This window comes from Lipotes vexillifer, unplaced genomic scaffold, assembly GCF_000442215.2.
Source record: "Lipotes vexillifer unplaced genomic scaffold, Lipotes_vexillifer_v1.1 scaffold164, whole genome shotgun sequence".
NCBI classification, from domain to species: domain Eukaryota; kingdom Metazoa; phylum Chordata; class Mammalia; order Artiodactyla; family Lipotidae; genus Lipotes; species Lipotes vexillifer.
The window spans coordinates 205938-226201 of record NW_006789313.1 but is presented as its reverse complement, the minus strand read 5'-3'; the positions used below and the strand labels follow the sequence as shown (position 1 = coordinate 226201).

Below are 20264 nucleotides of genomic sequence, written 5' to 3'. Positions count from 1 at the left end.
CAGCAGCGGCGCAGCAGCGGCAGCGGCGGCAGCAGGAGAACCGGGGGAATCGCGCTGCTGGGGTAAAAGCTGGAGCGAGGCGAAAGCGTGTAACAATTGCACTCGCGCGCACACACACACACACACACACACACACCACTCACACGCACTCGCCGCCCGCCCGCTCGCACAGCGTTGAAACACGCGCGCCCAGACACGCACACACGCACGCACACACACTCATACACACGCAGAGGCACGGGGGGGAAAGAAGCCGATGAATAATTTTGCTGCTATTTTTTTAAATACTGGCCGCCATCATCAAGCAGCGAGCAGCAGCAGCAGCGTTGAAGGGAGAGGAGGCATCGGGACAGGCCCCTCTTAGGAGAGGATTTATATCTAGGTAAGTGTTGGAGATTTAAACCTACCCTTTGCGCCATCAGTCTGCGCTCCAATAAACTCCTGGATGTGTCGTATATTTAATATCCCAGTCCGGATAAGAAAGTGATCTAGGCTGAAGATTCCTTTTTTTTTTTTTTTTTTCCAAACCAAGGAGACTTCTCCCAGTTTTCCAATATGTTATTTTTAGGGGGGGGGAAAAAGCCCAGGCAAGACAACGAAGAGTTTTTTTTTCCTGTGATATTTCTTCTTTTTCTCTTTTTTCCTCTTCTTCCTCCTCCTCCTGATCTTCCTCCTCCTCCTCCACCTCCTCCTCCCCCCTCCCCTCCTCCTCCTCTTCGGTCCTCCTTTCCCTCTCTTTCTCTTCTCTTCCCCTCAGTTGGAAAAAAAAAAAAGAAAAGAAAAAGAAGAAAAAGAAGAAAAAAAAATTGTCAAGCCCCCGAACTGAAGGTTACGAGCGGCCCGTCAGCAGCCCACATGTAACCGAACTGTCGTGTTTCATGGCTTTTTGCCACTCCAGCTGTCAATCAAAGCCCGGAATGTCAAGGTAGTGAATGAATGATGGTTGATGATGATGAAGAGGAGGAATCTTTCAGACCCGTTTTTTTCTTCCAGTAAAACTCCGCGAGGGGTTTCTGCTTCTTGAATTTTTCCTCCCCCCCCTTAGCTTTGCCCCCGCGGTATCTATAATATGATCCTCTCTCTTTAAAGTATCGTTCAAAGAAAGCAGGGGGGGGGAAATCAAGAAAAAAAAAAGAATAGTTTGCAAAAACTGGACTTCCTCCCCCCCTTTCCTGGTAGGTATTTTGTCTCTCCCTCTCTCTCTCGCTCGCTCGCTCGCTCTCACTCGCGCTCGCTCTCTCGCGCTCGCTCTCTCTCGCTCTCTTTCTCTCTCTGGGAGATGAGTGAGTGTCAGTAGGTGTTGGCAGGTTGGCTGCTGCCTGGCTTATAGAAGAGCCTCAGTTTGGCGGCGCGGGTCGGCGGCGGGAGAACGAAATGACGGAACCCGGAAGTCGTGGTGGCCATAGCCCGTCGTACGGCGGAGACACATCCCGGGAGTGGGGAGCGGGAGCGAGGAGGAGCGCGCCGCGCGGAGCCTCTGATATGCAGCGAGTGCGATCGGACGGCCCGGGTTGGGGGGGCGGGAGGCGGGAGGGGGAGGGGAGGCAGGAGCCCGGCCGACCCGAGCAAATCAGCGAGGCTGTTCCTCCGCGGGGAAGGCGCGGGGGAAGGGGGGGAGGAGGGAGGAAGAGGAGTATGTGTGTGTGTGCGTGCGTGTGCGCCTGTGTGTGTGTGCGCGCGCGCGCGCACGTGAGGAAAGAGGGAGTACTGGTGGCGACGAGAAAGAGAGAATGAGAATGAAGAGGACAGGGAGAGCGCAGAGAGGAAAACTGCAGAAAACCACAGGGAAAGTACGGTACAGCCTCAGATTTTTAATTTTTTTAAAAAAACTTGCTTCTAGTTCATTTCCCCATCACTCCCGGCTCCTGCCTAACGAGGTCGTGTCGGGGACGTTTGGCATGGCGCTCTTGCTTTTGTTCCTTTTAATTCCTCGGGCCCCCTACTCTGCCAGCCGATTATCGCGCCCCGAAGGCTTTCTGCTAACACCCAGAGGCAGCAGGATCTGCAGACCGTACCAACGCCCGGCTAGAGTTTTGTTTTTGTTTTTGTTTTTTTAAGGGGTACTTTCTTCCCTGTGCAGATCCAGGACCCTTGTTGTCAACATTCAATTTTTCTAGGACAAGAAGAGACCAGCTTAACTCAAAGAGCACTCCCTTCAAGCTTTGCGGACAAGGGCCACCCTGGAGAGTCTTTGGGGCCCGCGGTGGAATCAGGAGGAAGGAATGGGAGGGAGTCGTTTGGATGTTTGATGTTGTCTGATGTTGCCAAAGGGTGTGTGTGTGTGTGTACACGCGCGCGCGACTGGTGTGCGACTCCAAAGTGGATCTCACTTAGAGCTGGGAAGCATGGGGGGGGGAGAGAGAGAGAGAGAGAGAGAGAGAGAGAGAGAGAAGTCAAAACCTAAAGTTTCTGGTAGAACTTTCTGCTCATTAAAATGAGACCAGAGTAAGAGTGAATGATAAGTAAGCCACCTCCTACCCCCTTACCCCCTTATTTCACCCAGACTACAAAGGAGAGTTGCCGAGAGAGAGAGAGAGAGAGAGAGAGAGAGAGAGAGAGAGAGAGAGAGAGAGGAGAGAGAGGAGAGAGAGAGAGAATGCATAGCGAGAGAGAATGCTTAGCAAGGAGGATTGGCCGGCAGTCCCTGCCCAGCTTTGTTGTGGTCGCCGGGGTCGCAGAGGCCAGGCAGCGGTATCGCCGGCTAATGGCTGTGTTAGTTACACCGGGCAATTTCGGGGTATCAGGAAGATGGGGCCGACTCCGAATGAACTTTTCCAAAAAGGAAAAAGAGGAGAGTGGAGGGAAAGAAGGTAACTAGCCCACATGCTTTGCGTAGAAAGTAGTTCCAGCCGATGTTTCGCCGAATCCCTGGCTGGAGCTGCACCCTGTCTCACCTCCGCGCCGCGGGTATCACGGCGGCCGCACGTCAATCACTCCGAGCCGGGAGCTGGGGGCGGAGCTACGGTCTCCCGGCGCGCTCAGCTCTGCAGCCCCCGCCGCCCCCTGGCTCCCGGCAGCCCAGCAGCCGGGGCCTGCGCTCCGAGCGCGCCCTCTCCCCAACTCCTGGCTCTCGCCCTGGTTCATGGTCCCCGGCCCAGAGAATTGAAAACAGATTGTTCCTCAACAGCCGCCTCCTTCTCCAACTTTGAACCCATTCTGGAGAGTAGAAAGTAGCGAATCCTCTGCGCGGGGCTTTGACCCGACTTCCCGGGAGATTGGGGGCGGGGGGCGCTGAAGCAGAATAAAGTACTCTGTGTGTGATTGTGAGTGAGAGAGGGAGAGAGGGAGAGAGAGAGTAGGGAGTTGGGGGGAGAGAGAATGAGAATAAGAGGGAGAAGGCGAGAAGGCGGATAGGCTTTTTTTTTTTTCTTTTCCCTTTTCATCTTCTCTGCTTCACTGTAAGCTTTCGGGCAACTCTCAACTGGGCTTGGATCGTAGCCTGCAGAGACGCCAAGCGGAGTCGGAGAAATTTGGCCCCGTTTTAATAGGGCTGGGGAATGAGCTCCGGAGGTCAATAAAGCCCTCCAAAAATGATGAATGATTGAGCACCTGTGATGATGATAGTGATTACCAGAGCAATTAAACAGTTTGATTAAATGAGCCATCATAACAGTGATGTCTGCGGGAAATCGGCCCTTACATATAAAGAAAGATAGTGCGGAGGGGCTTGCAGAGGCGAGTGTAGCGCGACGTCAGGGAGAGGGGCCGCGGACCGCGCGGTATCTGCCGGGGTGGCCGGAGCAAGGACTGCCGGGCGCGGAGCTTCGGGGAGGAAAGTCTAACCCAGCCTAGTCTTTTCAGCCACTCTTAAGCCGGGCTTCAAGCCTGCAAGAGCCGACTGGCATGAAACCTGCAGGTTGGGGGGGGGGAGGGTCCTTCCCCCTCCACCTCCTCATTTTTTTTCCCCAGAAGAACTCCAAGATTAAAAGCATCCTTCTTATTGCTGAGTTGTTCGTCGACGTATAAGAAAAGGTGAGTAAAAAAAGAAGATGCAAAAGAGAAGAAAAAGTTGACCTCCAGAATTTTATTATAGGAGGCAGTTGTTCGAATTCAGTTTAGCCGGGGCGGAAAGATGAGAGAGAAAAAAATCAAAGTGGTCTCGCTGCGGAGCATTTTCGACTTTGCCGAGGTCTTTATATTGGTGGATCCACGGTCCCCGTTCAGCGCCGCTAGCTGAGAAGTTTGTAGTTTTTCAGTTTTTAACTCCTCTGTTTTTATTTTCAATATTGCATATTTGTTGTCGCCAATAGGGTTACTGTTGTTTTAAATGCCCTGTACAGAAAGCGCCACTTTTCTTTTTAAAAGGAACTCAGTTTCCTTGATAAATACTTCTTTTGTAAAAATCAACTTCGAACCGAACCTCTGCATCACAGAATTTAAACATTCAAAGTTGCTACCTTCTGCTTCTCCTGCTTCTCTTACCATCACTTTTTTTCATAATGATATTGTGAAGTGAGGTAGCATTTCCTACAGCCTTTATTTAGGAAAACTACACTAGGATTTTTTTTAAAAAGTTTCTTCCCTGGCAGTGCATCCGAGTAAAAACAATTCAGACCGACTGATGATTTCTATATTTTCAAACAGTTGTTAAGCTAATGGGTTGATTACTCTGTGATAATCTTGAGCTTTACAAAAGAAAAAAGTTCGAACTCTTTTGTCATGTGTTTTCATCCTTTGGGCGATGCAGAAGGCATTTTAACCCAAACTCCTGTCTTCCTTTCTCTCTCTCTCTCTCTCTAATATTCTGTAACTCCTTTTGCATTTTATTGAGTACTTTAAAGCAAGTAACTGGGACAATCTGGTTACAGATGGGAAGGAGAGAGAAATAGAACATTTTGAGATACTGTTCAAGAAAAAAAACAACCAATCATTCTTAACTCCAAAGACCTTAGTTAAGAAGTGTGAGTGTGTTAAAAGTGAAGTCCTTCTGGAGGAAAATATGTGTCATTTAAAACTTCACCAGTTGCTTAAGGGGAGAACCCCGAATTTCATGCGACTAAAGAAATTTCACTTACCTAGTTGCACGTAATTTATGAAACCGTTAGTTTAAGATAGCATCGCAGTGCAGTGAATTGCACACAAGATCAAGTTGGAGGTGATTCATGATGTCAGTTCTTGGTCAATCTGATTAATTTAAAGGACTATTAGTTTTAATCACCAACTTGCTTATGTTTTATTAATAGAGCTGAAAAACATTTAAGAACTTCAGGGTCTCTCCTAACCCCCAATTTTGCAGTCCCATGGAAGCTATTCAAAAACAGTGTGGTACGCAGGCTTTCTGATTTCTAGTCCGATAGTACGTTGTTGCTGATGCTCAGTTCTCAGCCTCCGCACTCCCACCGGGGCCGCGAGGCTCATCTGCTCTCCCACATTTGGGGTAAAGGAAAAGTAGGTGGGGCAGGCCCGGGAGACAGGCGTGAGATGGGGGTCGCAGGAGGCGGCACACACCTCCGTCAACAGTCAGCTGCTTTTGCCCAGGCTGGAAATGGTTTTAACAGGCGGTAAAATTTCATCTTGCGGTGTCAAATTGGGGTCATTTTGGGGTTAGAGTTCTCAGTGTCCGAGAGGAGCTGTCCAGCTGCGTGGGGACTCATTAACTGCAAAAGATCTGTTTCAGTAAAAACAATTCAAAGACAATCAGAAGGCTAAAGACCTTCTACAAATCGCATTTTACAAGTGCCCCAGAACAAATATGGATGCTGAAATCTGTTTCTTCAGAATCCCAAATCGGCTACTTAGCTCTGGAGTGGGGGTGAGGGCACTGCATAAAAAAAGAGGTGAAAGGGAGGGGACCTGATGGGGGGGGCGAATGGGAGGGGGAATTGGGCCTTTCAAATTTAAGGGTCTGTTTTTAATCACCTCTTTCTTAATTGGAGCATCCCCAAGACCTCTGAGAACTGCTTCTTTTCTATTTATACTTTTTTTTTTTTGTCTCAACATGGAATGATATTATAGGTAACATTCAAGATTTTAAAAGAATAATTGAATGCCTCTATAGTTACTTAATTTAAAGGGCATTGGCTTTATGGATAGTATTTAATTTGAAATGAGCAGTTATGAACCGAGACTCTATTTTAGGTGAATTTGCCCACCTTCCTTTAGGAGCTTGTGTTTCTTTTCACCTTTTTTTTTTTTTTTTTTTTTTTACATGGAATGATATTATAGGTAACATTCAAGATTTTAAAAGAATAATTGAATGCCTCTATAGTTACTTAATTTAAAGGGCATTGGCTTTATGGATAGTATTTAATTTGAAATGAGCAGTTATGAACCGAGACTCTATTTTAGGTGAATTTGCCCACCTTCCTTTAGGAGCTTGTGTTTCTTTTCCCCTTTTTTTTTTTTTTTTTTTTTTTCCTAGAAAGTAATAGGTCCTCAGCACAGATAACTCCAAATTCCTCAGAACTCTGAGGTCTGAAGTGTTAATCTGTGTATTAAAATTGCTGGGTTTAAATCCTTTTTGTCTTCTTACAGCTGTTAGAACAATTGATGCCTTGCTAGAGGAGCAAATAAATCCAACCATAATCTTATTTGTAACTTTAGTTAATGTTTTGAATTGGAGTATTTTGGATTAAGCAGGTTTTGTTTTGTTTTTCCTCCTCTATAAGGTTAATTTTTATTTGTGGATGTTCTGTTGGCTGGTTTGGAAGAAAGATATTATTACTTTAATTCAAAAAATTCCTTTAGGTAAAAGGAAAGTGCAATTTTAAAATGACAAGCTAGAAGTGAGATGCCTGGGGGTTTAGAATAAAACCAAATCAATATTTTAGAGTAAAATATTATTTGAAAGAAGTTTTCTGTCTTGCGTTAATGACTTCAGCAAGTAAAAAGGATCAAAATATTTTATTCTTCCTTTCTCTCTGGACTCCACCTCTGTCACTAGGTCTTTTCTCTCCATCTGCTTCACTGTTATTTGGGTTCTGAATGCAACAGTGAATTTTTGTAGTCTAGCTCTCTTCTCCAAGCCTCCCAGAGTATAAATTGTTATTCAAGGAGTTTGATTGCGGTTCTGCAGAAACAGCCCTGAACCCAGTATCACTGGGACAAAGGCAGAGGGTCTCTCTTTCTGCTCCGACCTGCTGGCTGACAGTTGGAATTTTTAATATATATTTTATGTGGCATTTCCAATAACGTGTTTGCCTCTCCCTCCCCACCCCCTTGCAGCCATCTATTACTTTAAAAACATCTCTTGTCTATAAACCTCAGCTCATCCTTGTGAACTGTTCTTGACCTTCCCAGCGATAAAACCAGAAGCTCTGAAAGTTGCTCTAGGAAGAATTCCACTTGCTTTCTTACCTGTTAACTTTGCTCACTCTCTTCCGTGTTGGGATGAAGGGAGGGAAGGGGACCCCTTTTTGTTTGTTTTTGTTTCCTGGTCCTTTCCCCACTTAGGCTTTCTTCCATATGCCCCTCCCCCAATTAATAACAATAAGGCACCCCGCAATTTATGTTCTTACATAAGATGGGGTGGAATGATTTTACTTTCTTTCCTTTTGCTCTTATTTCTTATTTCTCCCAATTTTAGCTGCTTCAATATCTCGCAGTAGGAAAGTATTTCAATAAATAGCCCTCTAGCGCTATCTGGCGGGGCTCCAAGCGCGAGTGAGCTCTCTCTCGCTGTCTCTGGCTCCTTCCCGCGCTCTCTTCCATCCTCCCTTCTTTCCTCACATCTTCCTCTCTCCTTCTCTTGTCTCTTCCGCAATCTTGATCCTATCCCCCCTTTCTCTCTTTCCTCTCTTCCTGCTGCCCCCTTTCTAGCTCCCACCTTCATTTGCCGCGCAGACAGCTGGAAAGACCCGGTCAGAGGCTGACACCCTCGGAACCAAGTGATGCTGCGGCGGGGGAGCTCTCCTAGGACCCCCACCTTCACCCAGCGTGGGTCACACACGTCCTTTGCCTTTGAGTCGCATCTTACTGTAGCTTAACACATTGCTTAAGTCTCAGCCTCTCAGCCGTCGGTGGTTTGGAGGGGTTTAAACTGCATTTGTGAAGTTTGGAGGAAAGAAATCAGACACTGGAATCCCGTCTAGTGGAGCCCAGCTAAGTTTTAGGTCAGGAAGCCGAGTCTCAGTGCGAGTTTGAGGAAGGGTCGGGGCTTCACAGGGGTGGGAACAGACCTTCAGGAGAGTGCTGGGCTGGGGGCGCCAGCTGCCCCCCTTCCCGCCGGCCGGATCCCTACAGCACAACGGACTGCTCCAGTTTAATATACTGGGCCTGTCCAGGATTTTTTTTTTTTTTTTTACATAAATTAGCTCTATCCTCCCTCTCCCACCACCACTACCACACCAAATTTGGAGAGGAGTGGAAAAGAAAAGTGGGAGTAGGAAAGCTCACTGGAAACCTCACGGGGCAAAGAAGAAAAAGCAGAGACTGCGGGAACTCGCGTGAGGATGCAGTACTCATCAGCACCCTTCCTCCTTTCTCGAAGAGATTTGTCTTCTTATTTGTGGCTTTTTTATAAAACAGTAGCCGGTAAACCTTCAGCAGTGTGTGGGGAGCCGTCAGAGGATATAGGGACAAGGAGAGATTCAACTCCAACTGGGTGCTTTAGATTAAAATTCTCTCTCTCTCTCTCTCTCTCTCTCTCACACACACACACACACACACACACACACACACATTTCACACACACTCTGATCCTTAGAGAAATTTCCAGTCCTCCTTTGAGCAAACCTCTTCCTTCTACTCCTTGAAAGAGAGGAAACGGTATGGGCCTGGGGGACAGTTAGACTCACTCAACTTTATGATTGCGTTTTCTAAAATTTAGTTTTGACCTTGCAAAGTGAGGACCATACCTCCAATACAGACCCAGTCAGTGGATACTTGAAGTGAGGGGGCCTCCGCCTGCAGTGTCTGTGATCACACAAAGACCTCTTCCCAACTCAGAAATCCTCCCTCCCCACAATCTCAAAAATAGAAAGGAGGGTGGAGGATGACACAATTCTAGGTTCTCATCCTCAAGAATTGCCCCCTCCCACTCCCATACTGAAGGAAGAAAGCACAGTTCGGTGTAATTAATTGAGGGCTGTTATTAGGTCATCATTAGCCAAGGTGCAAATAATTGCAGCCCATTTTTACTTAAAATTGACCAGCCCCAGAGTGATAGATCGATTTGGAGTATAAAAATGATGTATCAAAACATCAATGTCGATTATTTGAAATATTGTAGTCGAATTATTTTATTGCTTCATCGGTTAAGTGTCTGAAAGTGCAGTGTTCAAACATATACTTATGTTGTCAATACTGTCAGAACTGTCAGTTTTACTATACTGGATTTGTACTACATTTCGAATTTACTCATTTACATAAAATGCCCACCCTAGGATTCCCCCACCCCTACCCCGTCTCTCTCTCTCTCTCCTCCCATCTCTGGAAAATCCGTGTCAGTTTCTTCAAAGGATTCAGCAATCTTTGCCTCAGCCAAAGTGTGCAGTGCCTCTTTTACTCAATTTTCCACATCGGATTACATGTCTTTTTCACCATTTCTAACTTTCAAAGAGAGCCTTCCTCCTTTCTTTCCAACTCTGCCTACTCCAACCTCTTCTCTGAAATAGTATTGTAGCACTTGGAAAGCTTCAGGTTTAAATATAGCCACATCTCAGCTCCAAATAAACCATTTAGGTAGAAAACCAAAAAACCGGACTTCACTGTACCTCCTTGGCTTCACTCTTGTAAACCCGGCTTCGCTGGGCACACGATCTCACACGTGTTAGGGTCCGTCATCAAATTACCTGCAGGATTCAAATCTTACAGGGAAAATGAATTTGGAAATATAAATACTTTTTCTTTCTTTTTACTTAAAAGCTGTGATAGGAGAAAAAGAAACAATATATATAAATGATCGGCACGTTTTACCCTTAAAAGCTTTTGAACTCAATCGAAAGACACAAGTTGGAAGCAGAATTGACAGTTTTAATTCTACCCATTTTCACCTGGCACGTCAGATCAGAGGCAGTCATTTATTTTGTGAGGGGTAGATGGGAAAGTCGGATAGAAAGCTTGAATCCACTGAAGTCTCTATCCTAAAAAAATCACAGAGAAATTACTGAAACGCAAACATTCCACTGCTCCACCCTCTCAGTCTAGACTAATTGAAATGTATAAATTCACATTCTGCCTAATTTTATGCTTTTTATTTTGTTTTCTAGGATTCCCTCCAAGACTGATAGGAAAGACAGGGCCACTTCTGGACTATCTGTGAGGATGTGTTTCTTTCTGTAACACTGAAGCACTTTTTATAAACCTTTTAATGTGTTTAAATAAATCTATTTGGACATTAAGAGAAGCCATACATACAAAGATAGTTTGGCTTTATGCCGGCAATCCCAACATTAGAAAAAAAAATTCACAATCCAACTGAGAAGCTTTTCCATACCTAATCTTGGTCAAAAAAAAAAAAAAAGAAAAAGAAAAAGGAAAGCAAAAGAAAGTTTCCTGCGTGCATCTGCATGTCTTCGTGTGCACGATTATAAACATCTCCCAGTCCTTGTTTGCCTGTTACCTCCCTCCTGCCATACACTCGAAGGCAGAGGCATCGAGGGATGGCCCCCAGAGATCTGTGTTTACTCAGGTTTTTTTTTTTTTAAAAATCTCTCCGCCATGTATGACAAGCGTTACTTCAAGAAATTCATCAGTCTTCTATAGATACTTCCAGTTTTACTGTAATGATCTGCAGAAGAGAACTGCCATCACTTTCTCACATCCCAAGGTGTTGTAGGAACTCACAGAAAGGGGAGAGTGGCTGAAACGCTTAATTACAGTGGTGGAGCAGGGGCATGAGGTGGGACCGAGGGAGGGAGAGTGAGGAAGGTCTTTACCTGGCCAGTACCTGTAGAAAGCTGCGAATCCTCACGGCGAATATTTGGGAAAGGTAGGGTTGCCTTTTTTTTTTTTTTTTTTTTTTTTTTTTTTTTTTTTTGTAATGCCTTTGGGGAGCAGTGATACACTTGTGTAACAATTAGCTCAGACAATAAAAATAATTGGAAAATCAGTTGGAATTTCTGAGTTTTTAATTACGTTTAATTTTGTGCTAAGCCGTAAAATTGCGAATGCCCCTCAACCACTCTCCTCTTGTAAAGCGTTTAACAACAATTATTCCTTAATCAGTCTGAATGTGAGTCACAAATGATGCTTTTCCACATCAAAGGGACGTCCTTCGACGTTACCTTTTAGTCATAAGTAAGAGGATTAATTCCTATAATTAGAGGGATAAATATGTGCATAAATACATCTCTCACTCCTCTCCTTAAAAAAAAAAAAAAAGAACAACACTTTCACTCTGAGACATGGCCGGCTCTGGTAGGGTAAGGGTTTTTAATTGTCCGCTTCGGTCCTACACCCCTTTGCTGGCGGGCGAATCGAACCGAGGAGACGCGGGTGCGAAGCACAGATCCCCAGAGGGACACACACGCGCACACACGTGTACACAGAAACGCACACGCGGGTCTGGCAGGAGGTCCAGTGCTCGGGGTCCCAAGGCCCCCGCCAATTCCAGTGCGATCCTCGCAAGACAATAACCCACCCCCACACTTGGCCCTGGCCGCGCTGCGAGAGAGTTCTCTTCCTGTAGTCCACTTAGCCTGGAAAGCGGGGTCCCTGCCCTACGCCGAAGCTCCAGGTTGACTCTTGCAGGCTACAAATAAAAATTGAGCATGACCTTTTAAAGCTCCTGTGTGAATATCTCATTTACCTAATGACTTTATGTCACCTAGGAAGAAGGTCAATTTCCTCTTAACCTTTCCCCCGCTGCTGCAGTAAGCATTCTTCCCTAATCAATGGTGGCTGGAATAATCAATTCCCATTTTATGATCGCTGACAAACTCAGTCTCTGCGCGGGGTGTGATCGCGGCGGGGCTCGCTCAGGCCGGGACAGAGGTCTCTCTGGGTACGCCCAGCTCCGCCCGGCGCCGAGGGAGGCAACTCGCTCTTCGTTCTTCCGTCGAGTTCAGAGACCTTGGCAAACTTCCCTCCCCCAACCGCCGGCGTGACTTCTGAGTTGTCACTAATCCGAACCTGATATTCACCAGAGCTCCTTCGGTCACCGACAACGCTCCCTGCTGCTGCTGGGCCTCCCACCCGCCCCACCTCGGCGTGTTTTCATTTCAAAGTCTGAAGGCAGAGATTGCCCGGACCCAAAGGGGGTGGAGAGAGAGAGAGAGAGAGAGAGGGAGGAGAGAGGGAGAGAGAGAGAGAGAGATAAGAGAGGGAGAGAGAGAGAGAGAGAGAGAGTGTGTGTTTTAGTTTCATTTACATTTAAAAAATTATTTTTGCCTTCTTCGGCGTGGATCTCTCAGCTCTTTCACTCTGTCTCAGCCCCGCTTACTTTGCATAAACAAAGCAACAACAGAAGCTCAGAGTGGGTGGATTCGTGTGGAAATGAAGTCAACTGGCAGAGTTCTCTCTTTCTCTTTTCCTATCTCTTTTCCTTTTCCCCCTCCCTCTCCCATCTTACCTTCCCGTCTCGCATCTTCCTCCTCCTCTACCTCCCCCCACAATACTTAGTTATCCTAAAAGATAGGTTTATTAGATGCCACTTTACCTCTATTTTTAGTTCCCAAGTCTGGGGAAGTTACCAGGAAAATTACTAAGTCAGAGCTAATTTCAAAGTGAATTTGGGGTAGGTTCAACATTCTTGATCTTTGCAGGGCCTAAATATGAGCCCCTCTCACCTCACAATTTCTCATAAAGTAGATATTGGCTTTTACCCACACAAGGCTTGTTTGAAGAGACCTCTCTGTTAAAAACACTGGTTTACCTCTGGTCACTGAAGTTTCTTTCCCCTTATTCTGCCCTAACCCCATTTTCACTTACTACCAAGACATGATGAAGCTGCTGCTATCAAGTAATCAAAAAGCCTGCTTAGGTAGTGTTCAATGACAGGCAAGAAAATAACTTTTCTTGGAAAAGATGTCCTATACCCAGATTTTTTTCAGATTTATGATTAACCAGCTAGTTAAAACTGATCCCCAAACTGAACCTTTCCTCCTGAGAGTGTTCTCTCAGGCCACATTGATGGTCTTTGAAGAGGTAATTTAAATGCCGCCTTTTATTTATTTATTTATTTATTTATTTATTGTGGTACGCGCGCCTCTCACTGTTGTGGCCTCTCCCGTTGCGGAGCACATGCTCCGGACGCGCAGGCTCAGCGGCCATGGCTCACGGGCCCAGCCGCTCCGCGGCATATGGGATCTTCCCCGGCTGGGGTTATGAGCCCGTGTCCCCTGCATCGGCAGGCAGACTCTCAACCACTGCGCCACCAGGGAAGCCCAAAATGCCCCTTTTAAAAATAATTTATGCACCTCATTACTCATGGGCAGACATTCTGTTACAATTGAGAAGTATGTCAAACAATCAAAACAAAAATGGAGCTATTCTACCTTAGAAGGTACAATAAATGATAAATTGCTTACTCTGGTGTAAAAAACAAAAAAGGCATTTGAGTTCAAGGTGAGGCATATCTGGGTCAAAACACTCACTGTTCACCCACAACAGCTTCCTCAAGTCCTGTCAGGAACACAGATGGCAGACAAGGCCACCTCTCCAGCCTGCCAGAAGCTCGAGCTTCATTTCATTCTTGCCTTGGGTCTGAAGGCTCTAGCGTTGTGACCTCTGAGAGGCAGTGAGAACAGCACAGGTGCAGGACCTGACCTGGGATGGGGCCAGGCCAAGCCCCCAGTATTGCTACTTCCCTTCTTCCTTCATACCAGGAAGTACATTTGCAGCTCTAGTTGAATTAGATTCTGGATTTAAGTGGCCGTTGAGGGCTGGTCCAGCCATGAGTCACAGTTTATAACTTGCCTGGCTTTTAGAAGATTTGTTTCATGTTCCCAACAACTGACTTACACACTTTGCAACTACAACTTGTTCAGTCCAGGAAGCACTTGTGCCGGAAGAGTTCCCCATTGCTAGGAGACCTGAGTGGGACTTTTATCTCAATTTGACAGAGGAGCAGACAGATGGGGGATGGGCCCCTTGACCTCAGATAATTACTACAGTCTTCCCTCTTAAGCAAATTTAATTCTCACACAAGGAGTAATTAACAACCTCTGACTACTCACTCACTCTATGAGAATTTCCTTTCCTTTTCTTATCTAAAGGGCCCTCACAGGGATGTTGAATAATATGTTTAATATTAGTTTTTAGTTTCACTTCAATTAAACACCTTGCATTTTGCTCACTTTGTCCACAGTCAATGGAACACATGTAGCATAGTCTTGGGCTATGTTCTCATTCTAGCAGGTGAACCAGGAAATCCAATCATCAGTTTACTTCCCTCTCCACTCCCCATACTACACACTAGATTGCTCACTGGACAAAGAAAATTCTTTAATTGTGCTTAATTTAGATAGCATGTCTGAAGAGATTTTTTTAATAACAAAAATGTTATTCTCTCCCTTTGACTTTCTAACAACTTCGTCTTTACCAGTGTCTCATTCAGGGGTATAGGTCAAAATTACATGTCAGGATATAAACTGTAAGTATAGGAACAGGAAGAAGGACCACACAGACTACTAGCTTTTCAAAGGTGACTGAGGTTTCTGCAAGGCTCATGTCCTAAATGGAAAGACATCTCTTTCAAACATCTCTAAGGGAGAGGGTTGAATTAGATCACTTCTGAGGCTGTTTCTAATCCTGGAAGGACAAAAAGGAACTCCCTAGCTGAGGAGCAGTCAGAAGCCTAGGCTCCGGAGTCTCACAGGAAGGAGCTGAATCCTGGTTCTGTCCTGAGCTAACTGTGTAATCGCAAGAAACTTAGCCTCTTTGAACCTCGGTAGCCTCGTGCATAAAATCTGGATAACTATACTTAATATTATTGGCCCCTGCAGATCCACTCTTTACTTTCTTTCTCCATCAGGCTCTGTGATACGGAGGCTCATATGGATGGTTTCAGAATGCCACCTTGGCCTTTGCTTCCTGTTGGGTTTGTTCCGAGTGGGTAGAGTGAGGTCTGAGTCCTGATTTCCAGGGTGCCTGGGGGCTGGCTGCATCCCAGCCATGGCTCAGGCAGCCCTCTTCACAGAGCTCTCTCTCTGGGTTCAGGTAACCACTTCCCTCCCCATTACCAGCCTTGGGGCACTGCACCATCCCTTGTGGTTTCCTAACACCCCACTCACACCTTTTTAATATAGTTCCTTTATGAAGCATTCCTCAAATTACCCAATTTGATATGCACTATCTGTTTCCTGCTGGACCCTGACTGATATACCTAATAAACTTGTTTGGAGGATTAAAATTAAATGAGATAATGTATGTAAAGCACAAAGCACACTTCCTCGCATATAGTAAAAGCCTGATAAATAGAACTTTTACTTATTTTTTTTACAATTATTATCTGCTGCATCCCCCTCATTTTATGTATGAGGAAATGGAGGCCCCAAGCGATTAAGGTACTAATTCAAAGTCTAATTAATTCAAGATAGTAACCCTGGGACCAAGTCCCTGGACTAGCAGCGCTCAGTTCACTGCTCTTTCTACAGCAGCTTGTTGAGCAAAACAGATGGGGGAGGAGGGAGATCCTTTTGTCACAGTTGTTGAAGAAGGGGTTAGGCTAGTTAGAGGCAGAGGTGCCGGAGATAATAAGCATCTTTCCATGTAGCACTGGATTTGTCTCTGCTAAATTATTGCTGAAATAAAGCATGATGTTGTGATTTGGATCCAGTGATTTCACTAAGAATAGAATGGGTATGTTACAGAAGGAGCAATGTATGCTTGACAGGGTAAAAACAAAATTATGAACACATAATTGGAAGCTTTACCAGGAGGCATACTAATGTTTCTAAGACATATAGGGTATACCAGAATTAGTTTTTAAATAAAGGCTGATTTTTGGATTAGCAGTGCAGATGGATGAAGTATGAATTTTATAATTCTTTAGAATACACAACTGCACTATGAACTCATGTATAATATAACCAGGACACCACAGACATTCTATAACTTGATAATACTAACAAGGTGATGGGCATCATTCAATTATTAATTCCTATTTTCATTCAATCATTCAATTTATTGTGTCCGTAATATTCTCTAAAAATCTCTTACAGGTGTTAACATATACAGATTAATTAAATATTAATATATATAATATATTAATTAAATATATTCTCTGCTTCAGTGGGTTCACATAGTGAAACAGAAGTTGGTGTATCAACAGATTTTGGTATGAACAAAGGTAGAAATATGCCTAGGCTACTATGGGAGCCTTGAAGAGGCTGTGTGGAATAGAGAGCATTGAGAGAAGCGGCTTTCCTGGGTCGATATTGAACCTAGCAAAGAGAAGTTTATCTCAGTGCAATTACATTCTAGCCTTCCAGATCCTTCAAAATTATTGATGATATCATTTTATTAATATTTAGCTCTTACTAATATAAATATTAGTAACGATACCACAAAAAACCCCACATATAACATTGTATTACATTTCACTATGGCAGGTTGGCTGAAGTATATGAGAAGTATATGTGAAACTTAGAAAAATTGAAATAATATTTGTCTTGGTGACTAGAGTGTATGACAGGAAAAGAGAGATACATTTAAAAGATGATATTGTACACAGGCTCTTTGGAAAATGTTACCTTCAAAGAAGATTGCTTTAATGTACTTTACCAGTTAGGCCTTATTTATATGATGAGTTAGCTCAGGTTTATCTGAGATATAAACACATACTTTGAAAAATGAGTTGGAACCTGTGCATAGAGAAGAGACATCGGGCTATTTCTTCCAGAACCTAGGATATATTCATATACAATTGGACACACTAATAAATATAACATAACCTAAAACAGGTTGTTTCTACATATTCATCACAAAACTGGTCATTACATCTCAATTTTAAAGGATAAACATGATGCCTAAGTATAATTTACCATGGTAAAGCTGCTGAATATTTGTGTCTTTCTTTGGAAGTCCAAACTAAAAACTTATATAACTCTGGCTCATTCTCATTCAGGTTGCTTTTGTCTACTGACCCTGATCATTCTCACTTGGTTCACTGTTTTTTTTGTCCACCCTACATCACAGTCCATTCCTGTGCACATTAATTATGTGTGTGTACGTATGTATATATATCTCCATTTTAGCCATCCACAATTACAGCTACGCTTGGAACTTAAACTTACTTTCAAGATCTCAAATGTAGAGATTTTGTTTTTCTTTCCTACCATATCTTTATTCTCTATTGAAACAAACTAGTCTGTCTTCATTATGACTTTTATTATGACTTCTGGCTTCTTTTTTTTTTTTCTCGCGGTACACAGGCCTCTCACTGTTGCGGCCTCTCCCGTTGAGGAACACGGGCTCCGGACGCGCAGGCTCAGCGGCCATGGCTCACGGGCCCAGCTGCTCCGCAGCATGTGGGATCTTCCCGGACCGGGGCACGAACCCGTGTCCCCTGCATCGGCAGGCAGAATCTCAACCACTGCATCACCAGGGAAGCCCAACTTCTGGCTTCTTGATCATTTTCTGCCAACGTATTAGTCACATCTTGATTTACTTAATCGTCTACCCAGTTTAAAGCATTAAGAAATCATTAAACATTTACCTTAATTTATTTTTCATTTTTAAAAGTAATATATACTCATTAAAGACAATTTGACAATGTGGAAAAGTGGGTAAAAGAAAAAATCACCCATAGATAAAGTATCCAAACACAGTTGCTTTCAAAATTTTATTGTATTTCTTTGCATTTTTTATATATATAGTGCCTTTTATGTAGTTGTAATTGTACTTTGCATAAAATTGCATCCTATTTAAGCTTTCAAGTTCTTTATGACCATCAATCTATATGTCATCAATTAAGCATCATAATTCACTTTTCCGTTACACTATTATTGGGCACTAATTTATTTTTTCATTTTTTATGTACAATTCTGTAATGAACATTTTTGTGCATAAAGGTTTTTCAAAACTCAGAATTATTTTCATAGAATGGATTCCTGGACATAGATTGAAGGGTGTGAGTGTATTTAAGTCAAAATCCAAAGCCTCTATTGTTTTTTAAAAATAATTAATTAATTACTTTTCGCTGCATTGGGTCTAGGCCTCTATTGCTTTTTGAACTTTTTATCGTGACCTCCCTGACGACCTCCAACTTAATCGTAACCATTTTCTGTTTCTCTGGCTGAATAATCAGCTTTTGAGGGAAGAAGTCCTGAATACATACACGTTATATTTACAGCCTGAACTTCAACTGGCCTCCTGAAGCTAAGATTACTCTTCTATCCATTTTCTGTGGTGAATCCTTCTTTTGACAATAACTCATTCTCTCCTCTAATCCCCTGTCCCTTTCTCTTTCCTTCCTTTCCTCCTTTTCTCTTTACTCTACAAACCACTCAGAAGCCCCTAAGTACTCTCACCCCTCTCATTCTCAGATGACTTCACTTCCTGCTTCACTGAAACTGAGAGTTTCTGGCATGAGCTTTGTAATGCTCTCTTTTCTGTTATTTCCTGTTCTCTCAGTCATAACATCACTGTTTTTAAGAATGACCACTCATTATCTTTTCACTTTTATATTTAGTAAAATATTTGTTACATACAAAAGCATATATGTAACATATTTGGCTGTTACAAAGTATAATCATGAAAGGAACATTTGCGAACTAGCCACCTGGCTTAAGAAGGGGAACACTGCATATAATCATGTTCCTTCCCTTTCATCCTTCTGCTGCTTCTTTCTGGGGTAACTACTAGCCTGAATTTTTAAAAATGCTTTTTTGTGTTTATGTATTCCTGAACTATATATATATATATATATATATATATATATATATAGTATATGAACTATATAAATCATATATAACATTATTAGTATATTAATAAATATCAACCTCTCTATATATACTATGTATGTATATATATTTCCAAACAATATTCATTGAGCTTTTTTTAAAAAATAAAAATGGTATCACACTCAATGGAGTCTTTCTGGATTCTTTTTTTCATCCAATATTGCACTTTCAAGATTAATTTTTTTGTGTATACTTTTTCTTTCTGTTTGATATTCCATTGTATAAACATAACACAATTTATTTATCTTTCCTTCTTTGGGTTGTTACCATTTTTGTTGTTGTTGTCACTATTGCAAAGCGTTCTGCTATGAGTATTCTGGTGTGTGTCTCTTGATGTTTACATGCAAAGAATTTTCTATATTTAGAGTATAAATCTAGGAGTGAATTGCCACATTGTTTAGTATACAAATGTTCAACTTTGCAAGATAACGTGAATTATTTTCCAGGGATTGTACTAATTTACATTCACACTAGTTGTAAATAAGATATCTTTTTTTTTTTTTTGTGGTATGCAGGCCTCTCACTGTTGTGGCCTCTCCCGTTGCGGAGCACAGGCTCCGGATGCACAGGCTCAGCGGCCATGGCTCACGGGCCCAGCCACTCCACGGCATGTGGGATCTTCCCGGACCGGGCCACGAGCCCGTGTCCCCTGCATCGGCAGGCAGACTCTCAACCACTGCGCCACCAGGGAAGCCCTAAATAAGATATCTTATTGATCCATATCCTAACACTTGGTTATATTGTCTTTTTCTTCTTCTCCCATCACCACTTCCTCCTCCTCCTCTTCCTCCTTCTTTTCCAATCTGGTGAGTGTAAAAAGGTTTACACTCACTTCAGTTTTTAACATGCATTTTCTGAATCACTAATGAGGCTGAGCATCTTATATGCTTAATCTTTATTCGTATTTTCTTTTCTGTGATATATCTGTTTATGTATTTCCCACATTTTCCTGTTGAGTTTTTGGTCTTTTTATTAATTTTATGAGTTCTATATTGCAAATATCTCCTTCTGATTCGTGGGGTTTCTTTGTTCATTTTATTTGATATGTGTTTTTTAATAATTGTGTTTTTATTTTTACTTGTTGACAGTTTGCTTTATTTATTTATTTATGGCTGTGTTAGGTCTTCGTTTCTGTGCGAGGGCTTTCTCTAGTTGTGGCAAGCGGGGGCCACTCTTCATCGCGGTGCGCGGGCCTCTCACTCTCGCGGCCTCTCTTGTTGCGGAGCACAGGCTCCAGACGCGCAGGCTCAGTAGTTGTGGCTCACGGGCCCAGTTGCTCCGTGGCATGTGGGATCTTCCCAGACCAGGGCTCGAACCCGTGTTCCCTGCATTAGCAGGCAGATTCTCAACCACTGCGCCACCAGGGAAGCCCTTGATATGTGTTTTGATGAACAGAAGTTTTAAATTTTATGGTAGTTTATCAACATTTTCTTTTATGGGTTGTGCTTTTTGTGTCTTATGTAAAAGATTTTCATATCC

General features: G+C 43.5%; 1 protein-coding gene across 5 annotated transcripts in view; it reads right to left on the bottom strand.

The window, feature by feature from the left end:
* The window catches only part of MEIS2 (Meis homeobox 2), a 204583-nt gene extending 202312 nt beyond the window's left edge, over nucleotides 1–2271 (bottom strand). For 2 of the 5 annotated variants that reach the window (XM_007462500.1, XM_007462498.1), the window contains exon 1: nucleotides 408–1088. In XM_007462500.1, coding sequence (XP_007462562.1) covers nucleotides 408–419 — 12 coding nt within the window. In that variant the 5' untranslated portion in view covers nucleotides 420–1088. Of the gene's footprint in view, nucleotides 1–407; nucleotides 1487–1834 lie in introns of those variants that run through there. The other 3 variants (XM_007462503.1, XM_007462499.1, XM_007462497.1) reach the window with 3 other exon arrangements.
* Nucleotides 2272–20264: the final 17993 nt, after the last annotated feature.